Consider the following 21,636-nt stretch of genomic DNA (forward strand, 5'->3'; position numbering starts at 1 on the left):
CACCCTCAACCACCTCCCACACCTTGAAACCTCTAACGCAACCATTTCTAAAACTTTTTCACTTGCAGTGTTCTACAGATAGAGACAGAGACAGAGACATATATTGATCCTTTTGCAGCTGGCATTTTTTGCTCAGGAAACTGGAGATACAGTTGAGTTTCATGCATACCACCCCTCCTTCCTTTTCATTGATGAATAGCACTGGATTTGCTTGTGCCAGAGTGTTCTCCATCATTCCTTTGTTGAAAGACATCTTGGACAATTCTATATTTGGGATATTACTGACACAGCTACTATGAACCTTCATGGGTCAGTTTTGTGCAAATTTTAGGTTTTCAGTCTTCTCTTCGAGAGGGCAGTACTGAGGACTGAACCCAGGGCTTCACACTAAGTTGCCTATCTTGGGCTGAGCCTTGTGATCATCCTGTTTCAGCCTCTCATACTGCTGAGATTACAGGTGTGCATGACTCTGCCCCACTTGAACCTGAGTCTTTACTTCTCTGAGATTAATGCCCAAAGCTGTGATTGCTCAGCTGTAAGGTGGTGCATGTGTTGCATTTTGTTATCATGTCCCTACTAGGAGGGAAGACCTGTGACAGCAGTTAGCTGGTTATCTTGGAACAGGGAGTAGCCCAGTCTCCAGAGCACTGTTTGGCACATGGCAAGGAGCTGGTTTACATCTGGCACATGAGTGGCTCCAGCTTCTCAGGGAGGATTTGCCCCAAGAGCAAAGATGCTGCTACTTTGAGAACTGGGGAGAGGTGAGTCTGCTGGGAACGCAGGGTGTGGCCATGGTTGCTCCCCTCAGCCAGCCTGTGGGATGTGTTGGAGCCCTGAGCCACTGAGCAGTGAAGGTGGGAAGGTTGAGAGACTGTGTTCACAAAGGGTTCTGCGACGTTTTGGAAGCACCCAAATGCCTTTCCACCTCTAAGGGAACATGGTGGGGCACCATGTGCTTCCTCTAGTGGCTTGACTGGTACCTCTCTGTCTGCAGATCATGGGCACTTTCAGTTGCCTTAGTGAAAACAGCAGGGAGCAGAAGAGCTGGCCTTTGAGAGTCTGTCTAGTGGCACCAGGAGCAGAGCTAGGGAGCTGGTAAACTCATTTCTAAGCACGTGTCACATGCTGCTGGCCAAACAATAAGTAAGTACTCCATAAATATTTGTCAAATATGCAAATAAATCATTTTCAGATAGTTGTGGAACACTGTAGGTGAGAATGAGGCCCTTCATAAACTATTAGTATGGAAGATGGTAGCAAAGCATAACACTAATCTGAAAATCAATATTAATATCATCAGAAGCTGTGATATCTAGGAAATCTGAATGCATGAAATTTTAAAAAATGCATTTCTGATACCCTCTGCATTCATTGAGAAATTCTTCAGAAGATCATGAGCAAACCAAATACATAGAAGCTCAGACCAATTAGTAGGAATACACTACTTTCATGAATATGATACTGTGGCAAAATTTATTTAACATATTTATGTTTAGAACTTATTATTTTGCTGGCAATCAAATTGTTTTTAACAAATAATGGGATAAAAATGAGTATTCCACTGTTACCTAAAGCAGCAACTTTAAAACCTTTGAGTTTTGTGAACTCAGAAAATTTCACTGCCAAAATAGAAAATCTCTGTCTTTATTTACATAGTGTCTCTGTGCAAAATATCTACTGGCTATGTCTGCCAGGAAAATGGTTTTTATTGGTCTCCAGCCAATCAAGGAAAAGTAGCAAATAAAAATCTTGGAACTCTGGTGATTATAGATAGATTTCGAGATAACAAAGTCTACTAAGAGTAAGCTAATAGCATCGTCTGGCCTGATTCCTACAATCTGCTTTCTATGAAAGGATTTCTCTTATCAAACAAAAGCTGAATGACACAATTCAATAAGGTATCAAGACTGTTCATTCAGTGTGGGCTTATGATTATGGACCTGGTGTTCAGTTTTTCTCTAAGTGACTCTGCTTCTTTTACTAAGGGGATTGTAATGCCTCACACTGTGGTTCTAGAATACTAATTTCCAGCTATGGCTGCACATTAGAATCATTTAGGAGGATTTTAAAACTCCCAATGCCCACAGCATACCCTAGGCCAATTAAATCCACATCTCCATTGTGTGGAAAGGCATCCATATTTTTTATGGTTCCCCAGCAGGTTCTAATGTGCAGCCACTGCTGGGAACCAGAGTTGTGGGACAATGTATGTTATTTTCACTGGAGTATTTGATACATAGTCAGATTTGGGTCCAAAAGTAAATCTACTAAATTGGAATCTCTGCGGATGAGCAAAGTACCTGTACCTATCTTTGGACAGCCACGTGGTTTATATGCTCACCAAGATACAGAACCTCTGGCTTATAAATTTAAATTGCCTTATAAGTGTACTTGTAAGTATATTCATAAGCAGGAAAATCTGGAATCTCAACCCTTGCTCTTGAGATTGGAGATAAATTTATTTGGAAATCTACTTAGAGACTGTCATTTAACCAGCGAAGGTATATGGTTTGCAGGTTTCAGGAATAAATCCAGGTAGAAGTTTCCACCGAAGTTTGAATTGAATTCTTTATTAGGGCAAATTGATTCTGTACTGAAAACACCAGAAGACACCATCAAATTAAAATTATATAGCATGATGTAAAAAGAGAAATCTACTTAATAATGGCATTAGATAATGAAATTAAGCAATGAACATGGAGGCCCCATGTTGAACCTCTCTTTGTCCCCTGCACAATCTTTTGTCAAAAATACATTTAAGACTGCTGGGAGAACATGGTGGATAGATAATAGCAGCTATGGAGGCTCTCTAAGATAGCCAGCTTAGATTGCAGGAATGGGGCTGTGTGGGGAGTCCTAAGCAGGGGGAGATATACCCTGCCAACCCAGGAACGAACTAAGCTGAGAGAAACCAACTGAAAATGCAATCCTGGTGCTAAAACTGGAACAGTTGAAGTCTCAGTGCCAAAGCTGGAACCCTTGCCTCTGGAAACCACAGCTTAAATTTCCTGCTGCCACTGCTGAACCTGAATTAGCACAGCAGGGATAAAGATGCAAAAGCTCTGAGAGCAGGAATCAGTGAACCAAATTGAGAGCAGAGCTGGCGGGGAGCACTGCATTGACCTGCGGTGAGTGAGAGGAACAGGGACCCTTCCATAAACTAGGAGACTCCAACAAAGGACATTCTGGGACCAGGCAGACTAGCCAGAACAGGACTCTACAGTGACTTCAGTCACATATTCCCCTCTCAAGCAGGATTGGTGGGGAGTGCTTGATCTGGGTGACACCGCGGACTAAGACCTAGAAGGCTAGCCCAAACCAGGTCCCTGCACCTGGCAGTGCACCTTAATGCAATGAAGCCTTCAGCAGGTTGACTGACCTGGAGGGGCAGGCCCAGCAGAAGCTGCCCAGGTCTGTGTCTCCCTAATACACTGCAGTGGGTGGGAACACCTACCTGGCACAATTCAAACAAACTAACCAAAAAAGAAAGAAACTTGGCTTCCTATATAAGCTTGTGTTGAAGGAACAAAAAGTATGGGAAGAGAGAGCAACAAGAAAGGGTCCTCAGACCCCAATCCTGAGAACACTGATCCAGGAAAGGTAAATGTAAAGGAGAATGAGGACAGAAAACATGAACTATCAGGCATGGCACCAATAGACATAAGGCGATATCTCTGGGACCTCCTAGATGAGTTCAAAAGTGAAGTATTTAACCAAGTAAAGCAAGATATAAGTAGAATAGTTAAAGAAATGCTAAGCACCTCCCAAGAAAAAACAGATGGTGGAATGAAAAACAGAAAAAAAGGGGAGAATTGTTTGATGGAGAAAATAGAGAAAATGTAGAATACGTGAAGCAGGTCAAAGAGATTACTAGGAAACTAAAATCTCTATTGAAAGCTAGCATAACAGCTTGAAAGAAACTAAGGACAGATTATCTGAACTGCAGTACAGATTTGTAATGTGGGAGCATGAAAGGAAAAACTTCTTAAAAATAACAAGGAAACAAACTAACAATACAAAGGCTAGAAGATGATAAGAGGATCTATAACTTAAGAATTAAGAATGTAAATGAAGAAGCAGGGATACAAGCAAATGAATTGCAAAGACTATTCACAGAAATAATCAAGGAGAACTTCCCTAATATGGGAAAAGGTAAAGATACTCAGATCTATGAAGCATTCAGGACCCCAGCTGACTACAACACAAACAGAACTACATCCAAGAATATAATAATCAAAATTCCAGAAATCCAAAATAAGAACAGAATATTAAAAGCTGTCAGAGACAAGAAACAGATAAATTACAAGGGATCACCGATCAGAATTACAGCAGACTTCTCGGCACAAACCATCAAATCACGAAGAGTGTGGGGTGAAATAATTCAAGCTTTGAAAGACAATAACCTCCAGCCAAGATTGATATATCTTGCACAACTGTCCCTAGAAATTAATGGAGAAACAAGGTGCTTCCAGGATAAAGATGAACTAGGGGAATTTGCAACCATCAATTCAACTCTACAGAGAATACTGCAGGATAGTCTTAAAGAGAAAAATATCAAGATTCTAGAAACAGTGGCAGAGAGCCACAATGAATGGAGCAGAAAGCAAAATGAAGAAGACAAACTGACAACTAATGACAGAAAAAGAGCTCAACAGAAATGAGGCAGAGAAAGTTGGATGATAGGAACAGCTATTTTGGAGAAAACAAGGCATCATAATAGCTAGTGCTGATTTAATATCATCTTGCTTTAAGTCCCATCAAGCTTTTGTTCTTCTGTCTCCATTGGTCTTAACATGTTTTATCTTATTGGATTTTATTATATGTGATAATATAAACAAAAACTTTTATAGACAAGGAGATAATACAGAAAACATTGTTCATTTTCTGTTAGTTGGTTCTAAATACCGTGTAATACTGTCATTCTCTTGAATGATTTTATATTGTTTTGATATGTTTGATGCTACAAAATTGTACTCAAAGATTTCAAGGAAAGAGACACTGTGGTAACTACTTTTATATCGGGATATCTTGTGGTGAAACACTATTTTGCTTAAATGGTTATGTTCTGACCTGTGCTGTTTTGTTGTTATGCCCTCTTTTATCTCAATCTGCTTTTTTATTATTGATTTGTTTTATTTTTATCTTTTTCACTAAGGGAAAAAATAAATAAAAACTAACAGTATATATTATAGTAACCCACTTTGATTTTCTATTAACTTGATTTGAAACCTTGTATTGCTCTCACCATCTTGTTTTGACTGATTTTACTCTATTTTGTTTTGGTTGATAGTACCAAGTTTGAGAGTATAGGCAACAACTGTGAAGACAATAAAATTCACTATAAAGCCCATTCTGGTTTGACTATTATCTTCTTTTGAAGTCCTATAATGTCTCCAATGTTTTGGTTTTATTGGTTTTGTTCTTTACTATTTTGTTCAGTTTTATTATAACTCATAATATAGGCAATTCTTTTTAAGATAGCAAGAGGCATTAATGGTAACTACTGTTAATCACCTTGTATTCTGTTTTTACATTACGTACTATGTTCATCCTTTTGATTTGACTGAATGTTTTGTTATGTTACATTTGGTTTTATTCTCTTCAAAAAAAGTAATAAGAACTGTGGGAGTAATAAAACCCAAAATGTGTAGTTGTCATTGTAAAAAAGAAAGGAAATGAAAGTGCTCTAAAGGATATAACTACATATATATTTAAGAACATAAGATAAATAACCATTTTCCTGAGTTTTTGTTGGATCATTGAACAGAACTGTTTGCAGTCTCACTGTTTGAATGTCCACTTTATATGATTTAATTTTGTTACTTGAACAACTATTTCTAAGATGACAATATGTAATCTATTAACTAGTGACTTCCTACTGTTTTTTTTGAAATTCTGTATGACTTGTACCCCTTTTCTGTTTTTTTTTTCTTTTTCTCCTTAAATAAAATTTAAAAATAAAGAAAATACATTTAAAATGATTTTTAAAGACAGGAAAAAAGATCAGTCAGTAAGTATTTCTGTCATATTTTAAAGCACTACACCATTAAATATATTTAATTTTTAAAGATTGTTGAGTATGGCCTGAAACACCTCAGATAATTCTAACAAGGTGTCTTTTGTAGGCAAGAACTACTAAGAGTTATTTGGTCCCTATTTTGTAGATATATTATTTTCAGCACACAACAATATAAGGTTCTCAGTGTTTGCCAGATTTGGTTGTGGAATGGAAAACAGAAGCACAGAGCTCATAAGGGCCGACTGATCCTTCAACAACTGACTCAAGTACAGCTGAATCAAAAATGTGAGTCTAATCCTGAACTCTTCCATTAAACAAATTCTTGCTCTAGAAGAATTTAGAGATTTATGATATATGGTCAATCATTAAGGCAAGAGTTCTTAAGTTTGATACCTAAAGACTATTTGGGAACTTTTAAATCTCAAAGCGCTAAATCCAGTGCATTGATCAAAGATTCTGATTCAATAGTGCTAAGGTGGACCAGAAGTCTGCAAGTTTACAAGTCTGATCAGCCAGGGAAAGCATGTAACTGCCAAATGTGTAATTAATCTCTTCAACAAGGATTACTTAAACATCAAATATCATTGATAACTCACAGGAAATCAAAATACTTAGTTTACAAAAGTCAAAGAGCACATCACCCACATAAGTATTTGTTGACACAAAGTTAAGAGCAAACTGGTTTACAGTTTATATATTTTAACAAAATACATAAAGAAGCCAACTTTCACAGTGGGAAAAAGGCCCAGCAGCTACACTACCCTGAGCTAATCAGGTAACACAGACAACTCCTCTCTGCCAGGCCTCTTTGTTTGAGGGATTGGCAGGCTCTTAGCTCAGCCTTTCGTCCTCAAGTCCTCAAAGAGCAGAAACAACCATTTCTCTTAAAGGAATGGAAAACTTTGGAGCTAGGTACAGAAGACAGGTAGACAGAGTCCTAAGAAAAAGAAATAGACCTTTCTAAGACAATGGAATTATTACTAGGCAACAACTAAAATATGATTAGAATGCCCCCAAATACAGCTTCTGGCAAAAAAAAAAAAAAAAAAAATCCTGCTTAAAAATGCCTTTCCAAAACATCACACCTAGACTATTTTGGTGCTTGGTTTTTCCTGCAATGTTTGCCCCTTAAATGTATACACACTGATGCGAGCGTGTGCATTGCACATTGTTCCTTGCATTTCCAAGACAAATGTAATTTGACAATTCTATGAACACCCTAATACAGGTCATCGTTTGTAAAATAGCTTATGCTTTCCACTATGATAGAAAGCCCAGGTGACTGCTAAAGTCCCAAGCGCTGGCAAAACAGGCTGCTGAGAATGAGGAAGGGCAGAGTGACCACCGAAGGCAGATCAAAAGCATTTTGGCCACACAGCACAGCAACTGCACTCATGATTATTTACACAAATGAAGTGAAAGTTCCTGGCCACACAAAACCCTGCACACAAATCCCCCAGCAGCTACTATTCTCTGATAGGTGAACAAATACATGGATTGTGATATAACTGTACAATGGAATAGTATTTGGTAGTGAAAAGAAAAACTATCAAGGCCTCGAAAGATACAGAACAACCTCACATGTGCATACTGCCATGTGAAAACACTAATTCTGAAAAGTTTCCCTGCTGCACAGTGCCGTTTATAGGACATCCTGGAACAGGAAAGGCTAGAGGGACAGGAAAAAGAGCAGTGGCTGTCAGGGACACTGGGGATGGGGGTGGGAAAGAATGAATGGCTAAGTACAGGAGATTATTAGGCCCATGAAACCATTCTGCATGATTCCATAATGGTGGACACATGACGTTATATATTTTTCAAATTCCCTGTGACTAAGTAAAAGAACTGAACCCAACATACAGTTAATGACAGTCTAATTTATTAAAACTGCATCACTCTTTGTTCAGGGGGGAAACAGTGACCCCACTGGTGCAGGGTTTGCTGTAGAGGAAGCTAAACCACGGAGGAGAAGGCATGGTGGGATTACTGTTGGTTCCTGTTTCAATTTCTCTGTAAATCCAAAGTGCTTCTAAAAAGAAAGTTTGGGCACTTAAGAAAAATCCAGAAGCATGCATGTGTAATATCAACACTGACATTGGAAACAGGTTTTCTAATTTTTAACATATTGATAAAGCAGTCGTTAGAATGAATCTCTTATCTATGCTTATGTCACCCCCGAATCATGAAAATGTAAAGCTCTTTAAATGTCAGCTATGTATCAAAAGATACGTAGCCTTCTGTCCCACAGGACTTAATTGTCTACTGCCTGAAAAACTTTTTCTATTCTTTTTCCAAATGCAACACTCCATTGTATTACAACATTTCTTATTTTTATGAACTTTCAATATAATTTTAATTTTTAATAACTTGCCAAAATATTTTGCTTGTCATTTATTGTTGGGAAACTGAAAACAGAATTTGTCGTCTTCATTTCTGAAATAATGACTTTTAGCTATTGAATGTATCCTACAGCTTTTATCAAACATCAGTGTGTGTAGGAGTCAATTGGAATCATTTTGAAATACAGTTTCTAACTCTCTTGATTTGAAGGATGCTTGATAATTTGTATTTCTAAAAAGCTTTGCTGCAAAGCTGATGCATGACCACCTTGAGCACCTTGAGCAGCAAAGTTCCAGAGAATATTTGGGACACAAAACCACCATCTGCATGAAAAACAAACCAAAATATCCAGCAACTCTTCTGAAGGATAAAAGAGCTGTTTTCCTGTGTGTCCTACCTGAAGAAGCTTCTGGGATAACAGTACTGTGAAATCTGCTTTCCCAAAATATAATCCTTTTCAATTCGATCTGCAGAGAGGAAGGCTGGATAATCCTTGTAGAGTCAGCACACTCCCCATTTAGTTACAATACTCTCCTGACCCATGTGTACCAAAGACCCGGCTCATTTCCAGTTCCGTTCCTCAATTTGTAAATCTTCAATTGCTGAAAGGTCAAGTGACTGACTCAAGGGCATTTACCCCAAAACTGTAAAGGCCAGGTCTCAAATCCAGATTTATTATTCCAAATACAGTTCCTCATCCTCAGTTCTCTCTTGCCACTAAAAATGTTGTACTCCAGGGAATAGGGTCCTGGAAGTTCAAATCACAGAATCTGAGCTCTAAATTGAATCTCAGCCTCCAGCTCACCATTGTGATTCAGAAGGCTTAAGGCCTCGTAGTTTGATGGATAAAGTAAGAAGAAGAAGGTTTTTGTGGATCAAAGCAAGTCCTAAAATTCAGCAACATTGCGTGAACTCATGAGCTTACCTGAATATGAGCTAAGAGCACAAGCAATAAAGCTTGGACATTCCACCATGGCAAATGGGAAAAGAATGATGTGTTCTTTACCCTCAACCCTAATGACTCTCCTGAAATAATTCATGAACCGCCTGCAGTGAGAGTCAGAAGCAGGTGGACACTGCCCCATAACTTCCCAGGGAAGCCTCACACATACTGGGGCAAATGAAAACTCGACATTTTCAGGGGGACTTCTCACCATGAAAGATAATGGCGGAAAGTAAACTACCCTTTACAGTAAAAAGAAGGCCTACCATAAACCAAGGGTTTTGTGCCATTAGGACAGATGCTATTCATGTGCAATATTTAACATTTGAGGGTCTGCACCTTCTGTCCATGTGTTGTCTTTCTGTACTCACTAAGGGATTTTTCTAACAGCATGAATCCACTTATAGGTACTTCAGCCTCTCCAAACTGGAGCCTTATTCTATGGGAAACAGGAGGTTAAGATACATTTAGCTTGGGCACAATGCCTTCTCTGAATACTGCACAACAGCCCATTATGGCACTCTGCTTCTTCTCCCAGAGGCATCGTGTGTGCATGTGCATGTGCACCATGCTCAGAGCTGAGTTGTGCAAATTGACGGGACTTCCTCTGCTCCCTTGTTCCAAGCCTCCACATGGAAGTAGGGCTGAAGAGCTTCTCTTTAAAGGATTATGCAACTGGCTCACCTGGGAACTTGGGTCTCCACCTCTGTCTAACCAGGACTGTTCTGAGATGCTCATGAGCAAAGGATGAGCAGTGAAGGGGGAATTGGTCCTGTAGACCCAGCCTGGCAAAAACCAATAATGGCCTCTCATTTATTCCAGGAACTGAGGATCGCAGGACAATCCCAAGCAGTTCAGGAGCTGAGCATGGGGAGTACGAGTGCCCAGTACCTCTCCACACTGGGGCCTGGGAAAGCCCCCAGGAGCAACAGGCTGATCCTGAAGCTAGGGCACCTGGGAAGTCCAGCGATGGCTCCTGGCCATCAAATCATTTTGCCTGCTGCATTCCCCACACTGCTGTCTAAGGATGCCTGCAGTGCTTCTATCTCACAGGGTCCTTCCTGCTCTTCCTGCCACACTTGGTTTCCCTCCCTCTCATCAACTTCCTGTCCTTCCTGTGGCACCAGCAACCCTTGCAAGGACCTTCCTGAGACCTCAGATCTCATGGTGGCCTCCCAGCCTATGGGAGCCAATACCTGCTGCTATGGGTAGGCCCTAGAATATCCCTCTAAAGCGCCTAGGTTGGAGGCAGATCCCCAGTGCAGCTGTGCGCAGAGACAGGACTTTGACCCCTCTCCCAGGCCTGTTGCTCCTCCCTGACTTCCCCAGACACGCCTCCCACCACACTGCTGTCTCATCAGGGAGCCAAGAGCTCTGAACTGGTGTCTTTAGCCTGAAGGAATTATTCCTCCTTCACACTGTTTCTCTTAGGGATTTTGTTTCCATGAAGGGAAACAGATGCACCACATATTTGAGCTTTATGCTCAGCCCAGCTTCCATGAATAACCTATCACACCTGGACCTATTTGGTTAGCTTTTAAGGGACAGGGACACAGAAGAGGAGTTCAGATGATAGGCTTGCTGAATTTTTAGATATTCAGACTAAAATCACCAACAAGTAAGGGGGAGGAAACTGGCTTCATGAGAGGGAAGTGTGCATAGTGTTCTTTTTGGGGTATCATCTCTGTACCTAATTACAAGAATGCTTCCTGTGAAGCTTGGAGAATGTAGCTTTAGGAGGATGAAAGAGAGAGACAAATCCAATTTAATACGGAGAGCAGTATTTTGCAAACACAGCTGAATATTATGGCAAAGGGCCAAGCGGTCGATGACTAGCCCTGCACACCACTGGGAGAACTGAGACAGCCCGAAATGCCTCAGTTACCAGCATGGTGCATCAGTGGGAGAGGGGAAGCATTAGCCAAATGCCAGGCTCCGGGCTGCTGACAGATTCGCAGTACACACGGGAATTGTAATGGCGCGCATGCTTCAGACCCATCACCGCTGAATTTCTTCGAGGGCAGAAATGACTTACTGTGCTGACAGTGGATCCCATTGAATCCTCGGGGACATTTACACACATAGCCGATGAAGGTATCCCCACGGTATGCTTCGCTGATCTCACAGGTTCCACCATTATGGCATGGATTAGGGACACAGGGACCTGAAAAAGACAGGAAAAGTTTCATTGTGTGATGCAAATGCTTTGAGAAGGTAAGAGGTCTACACTGCGTAGTTAACAACTGCATGGAAAGTGTACTGGGTATTAACGCGACGAGCAAGGTACAGGTGAGATGAACTCTGAAAACCAAGGCCTAGCATCGAATCACACTTTCTGTACTTTTTCAGCCATATGGCCATGGGTACCTCATGAATTTAGTAACTTACTTTACCCTTCTGTTAAAAAATGTACTTTGAGGGGCCACATTATAGATGAAAAGATAGGTGATTATAGGCTCTTATAAATACAAGTAAATTTATATGCATACCCTTAATAAATGCATATTAGCTGCTTTTGTTACAAGGTAAGTACACGACTATATGAGACAACAGTTACCTAGAAATATAGATATAGATATAGATCTTTTTTCAGAATACTGGATAGAAATACTTAAAGAAATAGTATGAAGTTAATTGTTATTATCCAGGTTTTTGAATTATCAAGTATCCTCTGCATGTTTCAAAATTAATCCTGAGTGACAAATTTTTCAGCTCATGAATATCGAGATGGTCCTTTCTCTCCTGGTGCACGTTTCCTAGGATGGTGACCACACAGTAGAAATAAAGCAGACAGTCCATTGCAGCAGTTTCATAGATTCTTTATGATATTTTTTTCCTCGAAGAATCACAATATTTTGCCAGCCTAAAAGGATCACATCATCAAAAGCTGCATATTCAGAGAAGAAGGACCCCGATGGAGCCTCTTGTCAGCTTTGAGAAAGTAGATCAACAATGATCGGTACGGTACTTGTGCCACCTACCAAGACTAGATGCAGATCTCTCCGACAGGGTGCAGTTAGCTGACACCACCCAGTTACCCGGGGACAGCAGCTGCTGCTGCAGTGCGAGTTCCAGGGTGCAGTCCCCAGGCAGTGACCCTTATGTGCCCATGGGGAGTCCAACCAGCCCAATGACTTGACTGGGAAGCTGGGATGCACACCACACCTGGAGTCACCCATGAACCTGGCTGAGGTTTTCTTAAAACCCCCGGCAGTCTGAGGCTTTCTTTACACAATGTTCCTTTCTGATTTTTCTTCTTTCAAAAAAGACACACTTGTGTTTACAATCTAGTGCTTCTTCTACTCTCGCCTGTGCTTTCTTCCCTTTTTTTTTTTCCCAGTTCTTACACTGCTTCCTGGAGGTTGATAACTAAACCAGAGCAGAACTCAGCCTGGAGACTGTGAAGGGGGAAGCATTCAGGAATGAGCAGCTCTACCTGGTAGCCAGAGGACAACAGAGACCAGAAGGCATTTACAAGTGAGAAAAGAACCATGAAGAAGTTAAGATGTACATTGTGAGAAAAGAAAAACAATATTAACAAAACTAAGAGTCCTACTGTCTTTGATGAGTGAATTCCAGAGTTCCAGGAGGAAGACTGGCTCAGAAGAGTGAAGGATGCCTGCTGAGCCCAGGAGGGAGGCACCTGCAGACCTAACAAAGCTCAAGGGCTGAAGAGTCTAATTGAGACCTAGGTGGTAACTGCACGGAATCCAGGACTTTGCTTGCTACAGGGCTGGGTCTGCATAGAAGAGGATTCAGGAAGCTGTGATCTCCCCATCCAACCATCCGAACACGGACTGAAAAGAATGCAGAATTCTAAAGGGGTAATGAGCTTGACAAGCTTTAAGAATAATAAGATTGGATTACATTAGAAATTAAAAAGCTACACATTAGTAACTATGTGAAACAATAATCTTTCTCATTACAGTCATCCCTTGAACTCAATATGCCACACCACCTCCCGTCATGTTGAAAAACTTCAAAAATTGTGTAATTGTTATTAAAAAGAGAGGAAAGGAAGGTGGACTAATGGATATACCTGCAAGTATGTTTGAGTGTGTAGGATGGAAATGCATATTACTGAACTTTTGTTGGATTATTGACCGGCACTGACTGCAATCTCGTATGAATGTTCACTTTACATGCTTTAATTTTATAATTTGGACAACTATTTCAAAGATGACAATATGTAACCTATTAACTAGTGATATCTTACTGTATTTTTTCTTTGAAATTCTGTATTATTTGTACCCTTTTACTACTTTTTTAATTTCCTTTCTTTTTTTCTCTTTAAATAAAAAAAAGAAAAACTTCAAAAATACTCAAAAAGATTCACATTTTTGAACAACTCAGTATGTTTAGGTAAGAGTGTACTTTGTGCCATGTGGTTCATGTCAATTAAATTATCTAATACCTGCGCTTGCGCTGATCCATTATTGATATTTGAGATAGGGGGGAAAGTTCAAGACAAATGAACGGTTTGGGAAGCATTTGAATCCTTTTCCTTTATTGCTAAGAGATGAAATTCGTACTGCAGAACACAGATATATTTATCTGTTTTTCTTAACTTCTACTTCCTTTCTCCTAATAAATTAGATAATATTTGGTGGTATCTTATAATTTACAAAGTCATTTTGCAAACATAGTACCAGTTATTCTCAAGAGTGACTCTGTGAGGTTGTTACTATTTTATTTCTCTTCTATGGTTCTAAAATATTAGAGGAAAGATTAGATAACAGTTCTCAAATCAACATCTCCCAGCAACACATTTAGCCTTCAGAGTAACAAGCGGTGGTTTTAAAAGAGAAAAATGAAATTAGATGGATGTTAGATTTTTAACTCATCAGTTCATTTGAAAATAAAAAAAGGATAATTTAAATATTTTAAGAACTGATAAATGATAGCCATACATATAAGTGTTAAAGTCATAAACTAATATAAATTGATTTAAGAAATTATATACTTTTGAACAAGTAAACAACCCTGAAAATCAGCCAATCCAATCTCCTACTTTTGGAAATGAGAAAGTAAATCCTAGTAAGAATTCAGTAATATAGCTAAAAATATCTAATATTAAGAAAAGCACATTTAAGGAATTATATCTAGAAAAATAGTTATTAAAATCAAAAGTGATAAAGCTACGCCCTCCTTATCAAGGGTGTTAATAATTTAAGGCAGAAGGCAGTGAATCATTCCCACAGTCCTTTACACTTGTGTAGCCCTGTGAATTACATGGAAAAGATGGAAACAGTGAGACCTTTGCTGGTCCCTGGGAGGTGTCTTAGTTACTTTTCTCTCATTTCTAAAACAAAATATCTGATGCCCAAAATTAAGGAGGAAAGGTTTATTTAGCTCACAGCTTTTGGAGGTTTCAGTCTGTAATGAGTTGGCTCCCAGGGAGGGTGGTATGGACCAGGGGCAACACTTCAAGGCAGCAGAAGACAGCAAAAGTGGGAAAGAGCAAGCCTCTCTTCCTCCCTTACATTGCCTGCAGGCCACGTGCCCAAGGGCAGGTGTAGCACTCACACTGCCAGTCCCAGCGCTAGGAAAATGAAACAATGGCACATTCCGGACTCAGCTATCTCCCACCCCTGTGCGAAGCTTTGTAGGGATATCCAGACACAAGCCATAACAGGACACATTAACACAGTGATTCCCAGAATAGGGATCAACAGAAGTCACCCTGAAAACTAGGGGTAAATACCACCCCAGACAAGACAGCCACAATCACTTGTGCTTGCCTGTACTGTATGCACAAAAGTAGACTGGGCCATCACGTGACTGTTATGTGGATCTGTGTAACTAACAGAGGGGAAGGAATGAGGAAGACAGAGGGGATGAGATCTCAGGAGAAACAGGGAAAGGAAATTCTTCAAGGACCAGGTTCAGTAACAAAACATGCGGGGCTGGTTTAACATGAAGGATTAGCCAGCAAGAAGAGAGGGCGATGTCCGGGATTCAGGTTTACCCCGTGTGCACAGGTGCTATGTACGATATCTTTTCAGGAACACCCAGCCCTACACTCCAGTATGTCTACCACGCAAGCTTGTGAGTCATGGCTGGGGAAGTCAGAGAGGAAGCGCAGGCAGGTCATGTGGCTCATCCTGGCAGGAGCGGAGTCCCATGAAAGCAGGAACCTGAAGACAGCACCAATGGGGTATTTTCTGTGACACATTCCTGGAGACTCAGAGGGACCCTGTTCCACAATCTCACTTCAGTCTCTGAGATTCCAGAAACGTAAGTCTACATTAATTTTACTTAACACTTGGACTGATGTCCACGACAGAGTGTAGCTGTTATTTCTCTTGCTCCAAGAAGCCCAGAGATTTTCATTTAAAGGACAAGGAGGAAGAAAAGCATAGGATACAGAGATTTCATCTCCTCTGAGTCTCTGACATGCCGAGCAATGTGAAATATACATACTTTCCTCATATTTCTTTCTAAGAATACATGCTTGTTTTAGAGGTGACAAAACAGGCTCAGAGAGATTAAGTGACACATTTAACCACAAAAGAAGATTCTACAATGCTCAGTGGGATTATAGACTCCACACTCTTTCTAGCAAGTCATACTTGCTCCCATGCTGAAAATCTGTGTATTAATATCTTAGCTACGGTGATGTACACAGAATCCACACGAATTTACTGAACAAGTCTGTAAACACTACTGCACTCTTCAAGTGGAAGCATTTCAGGCTATTTGCAGTGACTGCATCTGGGTGTATTAGATATTATAAATACCGACAGGCTCTGCTGTACTAAGAAGGCTCCTCTTATTTCAACTATGATTGAAAACAACTACCAAAACCTAGCATCTCCCCAATATCACATCTCAGTAAATATATGAGAGATTGAGGAAATGCTATACGCCTTGAACATACTCTTCTGTAGCCATCAAGATTGTTGAAATGAAGGGTTGAGTGTCACTTTTCCCCCTAGATCATGAATTCCACGTGGGAAGAAATATGGTTTTCCCACAGTAGTTACATGATTAATTTTATTTTATTTTTTTTTTTAATTTTTGAGCTAGAGTCTCTCTGTGTAGTCTAGGTTGGCCGTGAATTCACTACATAGCCATGCTAGCCTCAAACTCAAGGCAACCCTCCTGTCCCAGCCTTCCAAGTTTTAGACCCATAGGTGGGCACCACCATGTCTAACCCTGTATGAAATATTTTAAATAAACAAGTGCATAATACTGAACAGTCACAATTACCCTTATTGCCTAAAGCCTACTCTTACTTTATATTTATAAGACATTTTTATCATATGGCATTTCACTCAATAATTAATGCAGAAAATGTTTATAACTTTTTTACACATTTCTCATTCAAAGTCACCTAAATCTATACCTAGATTCCAGTATTTTAACCCTAATGTGGTTTAAACCTTCAAGGTTACATAAATTGTAAATAATAAAGTATTTGAATGTGTACTTCTGTGTAATGATCATACATTTTTTTTAATTCTCTGGCAAATATAGGATCAAGAAAACATAACTTTAGGCAGTCTCACTAACAGTGTTTTAATCTCCTAATTTAATAATCCCTATAAAAAGCATTCATTTTAAGCAAGAGCAGAAGAAAATAATCAGCAAACGATAGTACATAGACGTAAGACAATGTGTAACCAGTCACCAGGTTACTGATGGTCAAATACAGCTGTGTTTGATGTTCAATAACAACAAATAATACATACCAGGTTGCCATGCTTTGTGTGTACGTGCTAAGGGAGCAGCTCCTATCAAATTAGGAAAGAATAGAAAATACTTGACTTTGTGTTTCTTTCCTATCCAACAAGCTCGTCTCTTTCGACACTGAAAATGAAGATACTACTAAAGTTCTTGATTCACTGATGAATAACATCTACAGTAGGTAACGTTTGTACTGTAAGGATAAGAAAGAAACTGACTCAGACCTAAATAGAAGGTCCTGCTGTAACTTTATATTAAGTGACGTTTATGCAACAGCTATCTATTATGTGCTGGGCACTTTGCCAGCAATCCTTGAGGGATGCTTTGAATGGAGCTGAAGTTGTCTGCAGCTTAAAGAATGAACTTGCAATGTGAAACTCTACTCATCTGGATTCTACATTTTATTTTCAAGGTAATTTTCTCCCTTGCAAGTATAATGTTTGGTGTTCATCCATTTCTCTGTTTATGTAATGGTTCTAGAAATTTAATTTTAGGATTTTCCAGTAGCATCACATTAATAGATATCTTTAATTAGCTGTGTTCTTAACTTTAGTATCCATAAATTTGATGTATTTCAGGTATCTCATAGCCTTTCTGTAATATGTCAGCACTACTGTAAGTAAGTTACAAATAGTGTGAACATAATTACACAGCAGAGCAAAGTTGGCAAAAAACTTACTATTACTCAGCAATGTAGCACTGGAAAGGCCAAAAAGAAGACAGTCAATGTGAGGTAAATTTCTTTTCACTACAGATGTCTCTTCTTTTATCTCTTTTGCATTATAGGAATGTGGAGAAGTTATATAGATTGGTAACCAGGAGCTTTGGTTCTGATTACTATTCATGGTGTCCACAAAATTACAGTCTGAATAGACAATCAGTTTGGCAGTATTAGTCTCAGCAATGAAAGCATAAATGGTCATCCAAAATGCAAGGGGCTCGGGGGCTTTAAAATCTATACTGCTGGACTACTTCTGTAGGTAGTCTTTACATAGCTTGGGGACAGCACGTGATCAATATTAATGAACAACTGAATTCACCAGTATGCTTTCCAGGCAATTTTATGCAAGCTCATATAAGAATGTCAACAAGATTAATTGCTTGCCAAATTTGCTACTTTTCTCTATCTACTTCCTCACAATACCAATAGTAGCATTAAAGTTATTTCTAAATGTGCGACACAGTTACCACCCCACAAATTTTGGTGCTCCAAATCATGGGTACCTTATAGTCGACACACAGATTACACGGAGATAAAACAGTTCACCCTCTCTTGGGCAGTGGATACTAAGAGGTGGTCAGTTTTAGAAAAAAGTGCCTCCGAATCATGGGCAAGTGGGTATTAAAATTGGATGTGCACTTTATGCTGTGTGATAAAGAGATCCCAATTAGTCAATTGCAACAATACAATTTTACTAACTGTTCTAGTAGTACAACAAAATATAACTGTGACTCCAAAGTTTCCTCCAAATTCAGGTTTTAAACGCACCCTGAAGTTCTCTCAGGGCATCGCCTGTAAGGTTCATGTTTGGGACACTTTGGCCACTGTCAGCAACGGGCTACTGCCACCTTACTTTAAAACTTATTGAAAAGAAGAAATTATTCCAGACACATTCTCATGATTGATGCTTTCAGACTATTCTCGTTACACTATCTGCTTCTGCTCCTTCTTTTGCTTTTCCTTTGTGCTCTCTTCTCTGATAAATGTAAATGTTTAAAAAAAAATAGCCTTTGGAGGAAAAAATTGTTTGTGGTCTTTCCTGCATTTATAGAGACAAAATCTACAGTATCCCCTAATGGAAAAGAGTCAGCCAAGTTGTTTTCCTTTAAGTCACAGAATCATTAGAAGATTATGAACAGTAAAACCCAGGGCTAAGCAGGCATTTTTCATCACATGTCGGTAAGATCTCTCCTGAAGGGAGGACCCTGGGCTGTCTCTCTCCACTGTCTCCAGGAAGGTCCTGAGGTGACCAGCGGTTACACACATTGCTTAAAATACCTGTGTTGTTTCCTAGGGTTGCTATAACAAGTCTCCACTAACTCGGCTGCAAAAAAAAAAAAAAAAAAAAAAAAAAAAAAACAACAACAACAACAACAAAAGAAAAACAGCAGAAATGTATTTTGCCATAGTTCTGGAAGCTGCAAGTCTCAAATCAAGTTATCAGCAGAGCCACACTCTCTTTGGACGCTCTGAGGACGTATTCTTCCCTCTTCCCACTCCGAGTGGCTCCTGGCATCCCCTGCTTGACATCCTCCCAGCACCACTCTACTTCTCTCTGCTTGCCTTTGTCCTTGGTTTCTCAGTTCTGTCCCTCTTCTAAACAGGACACCAGTCACTGCATTCTGCTCTGTCTCACTCCAGTGTGAGTCTGTCTCAAGATACCCAACAACTTCTCTCCACAGAATCCCTGAGAACCGCTGAAATCTGTCCTGCCAACGTCCTTAAGTGGATTCCCTAATCTTCAACACTTCAGAACGTGTTTGTCTTTGGAGACAAGAAGCTTAATGCAGTCATTTAAAGCTGGTTAATCGAGGTCACCTGGGTGGCCCTCATCCTGACTGATGTCCTTAAAGGAAGAGGAAGGTCAGATGCATGGAAGAGATTCTGTCACCAGAGGGAGCCAACTGAGGAGAACATACAGGTGGCCAGCAGCTGGCCCCACAGAGAGGCCAGGGTAACACCAGACTGTCAGCATCTTGATCCTGCACCTCAGCCTGTGGAGGGTCAGATGGAAACTGCTTCTTATCAAGTCACTCTTTGTGTGGCACTGTTATGGCAACCCTAGTAAACTAAGATCGATCCTGTTTCCAGGAAGGACACACAGAAGCTGCTTCTGAGCATGAATTGGGGCAGAGTGGGGGGACCCAGTGTGATCTGTGAGTATTGTTTTCTGATAGCATAGCAGCTGACTAAGAAAACTGCCATGATCAGTTAGTATTAGGAGTGGCTGGTGAAATGCTCATATTTATCAGCTCTAATATCCGAGTGACAATGAATTCCACTTGGCTCCTGTCATAGAGGTGGGGGCAGGGGAGGTTTGATGGTGACAGCGAGGAAGAAAGCAGTAGGAAGAATGAACAGGAAGATTCTAGAAATGACCACACACGTGGCCTCAGGGAGGACCTGGCACTGACACATCCAGGAAGCATCCACAAGAGAATGAAGATTTCATGGGGTTGATATTAGCCACTGACATTTTGTTCGGAGTGAGGCTGCTGCTGATGACACCTGTAGTAATTTGAACACAGGACTTGATGTCTCTTTTCTCCTCCCGAAATAAATTCCTCACCAAGCATTTGTATAGCAGTTAAAAGTGAATACCGCTTTATAGCGAAAGGAGCTATTATTTCACAAAATGCTAACTACACCTTGCTCCTAAGCAGTCCTGTTCCTCCCTGTCCATTCATCATGCCTGCTGCTGCACCCAGCTACAGAAAGCTCCCACTGCATGAAGGAAATCTCAGATCAGAAGGGCTCAGCACCCAAACAGGGCTCTGTGTCACCCTCTGTGTATCCCGCTTTGTCCTTTGTAGACTGCTGGCGTATTTTCCCAGGGTTTCTCTTAGTTCTGTACCCATGCTGGCTCTGTTGGGGCATATTTAGAATAACCAGTCCGACTGGCTCACAGACAAGTGTGTGATCCTATCATCATTACAGAGCAGAACGTATTAAACTTGGGACAAAAACGATGTTTTCACTGGAATTCCTTTTAAAATTTATGAAATCTAGATGAGACATGATATGCATCTTGACAGAAAACCTACACAAAGCTTTTGTAAATTCATTCATGGTTTATTAAGTTAAATTATATCATTAAATTTAGTAAGCATAAGGTACAGAGGTCACCAACTAATGAGATAAATCCGCTTCTTCTGTAGAGTAGGAAACTGTAGTGGGGAATAGGAAAGCTCCTAAGAGACTGCAGGGGTCCCACATGAGTTGCCCAAATACTCAAGATCTAAGAGAAACATGAGTGGTGAACTAGGGTATAAAAATATGATAATCGATGTGTTTTTTTTTTTTTAATTTTTCCACTGGCTATTAGAATAAGATGGACCAGTTAGATGTTTTTTCTACAGAAAAATTCCTGTGACAATTTCAGAAGCTGTACATGCAAAGCAAGCTAATTGTTAGATTACGCACTCCATCATTTTTAATCAGTCTAGGAAAATTTCTGTTAAAAAGTGTCTTTAATCAGGAAGCTGTTTTGAAACAGAGCTCAGCACACCGCTTGTTGAAGTGGTTAAGTCTGTCAGAATTCAAAAGCTGTTTGTTGCAAAACACACTGGCAGCTGAAGGGTACACCTCAGCGGGAAGTTCAGCACACTAAGAAATCTCCAGGTTTGCTTTGGGAGGCCATGGTTTAGTTCATGGTCTATGCGCTGGCCAGCCAGAGCACAGGCTAGAGACGGAATAGAGACCCCTCTTTTCTCTGTGTCTTATTGTAATCAAACAGCCAGCCCAGGGTTCAGGAGTATCAGACAGCCTCACTGCTTCCCACAGTGTCTGTAAGCAACCACAAAATCTGTATGTTCTTCATCAATCTTCACCTGACAGCTCTACACCTTTGGCGGCTTCCTACACAACCCCCTGCCTGAACCACACGATTCGCATCTCACTGTGCACAGCTTTATTCTTTAATTA

The 21,636-nt window shown here is 40.2% G+C and overlaps 1 protein-coding gene across 6 annotated transcripts in view; it reads right to left on the reverse strand.

The window, feature by feature from the left end:
• Edil3 (EGF like repeats and discoidin domains 3) overlaps nucleotides 1–21,636 on the reverse strand; it is a 409,108-nt gene that overhangs the window by 206,088 nt on the left and 181,384 nt on the right. For all 6 annotated transcript variants that reach the window (XM_013143611.3, XM_063245305.1, XM_003479468.5 and 3 more), the window contains one exon: nucleotides 11,338–11,466. In XM_013143611.3, the coding sequence (XP_012999065.1) occupies nucleotides 11,338–11,466 (129 nt within the window). The remainder of the gene's footprint in view (nucleotides 1–11,337; nucleotides 11,467–21,636) is intronic.

The sequence above is a fragment of the Cavia porcellus genome, unplaced genomic scaffold, assembly GCF_034190915.1.
Source record: "Cavia porcellus strain 051 isolate PalLab524CR breed Dunkin Hartley unplaced genomic scaffold, mCavPor4.1 scaffold_2, whole genome shotgun sequence".
In the NCBI taxonomy this organism is placed as follows: Eukaryota; Metazoa; Chordata; class Mammalia; order Rodentia; family Caviidae; genus Cavia; species Cavia porcellus.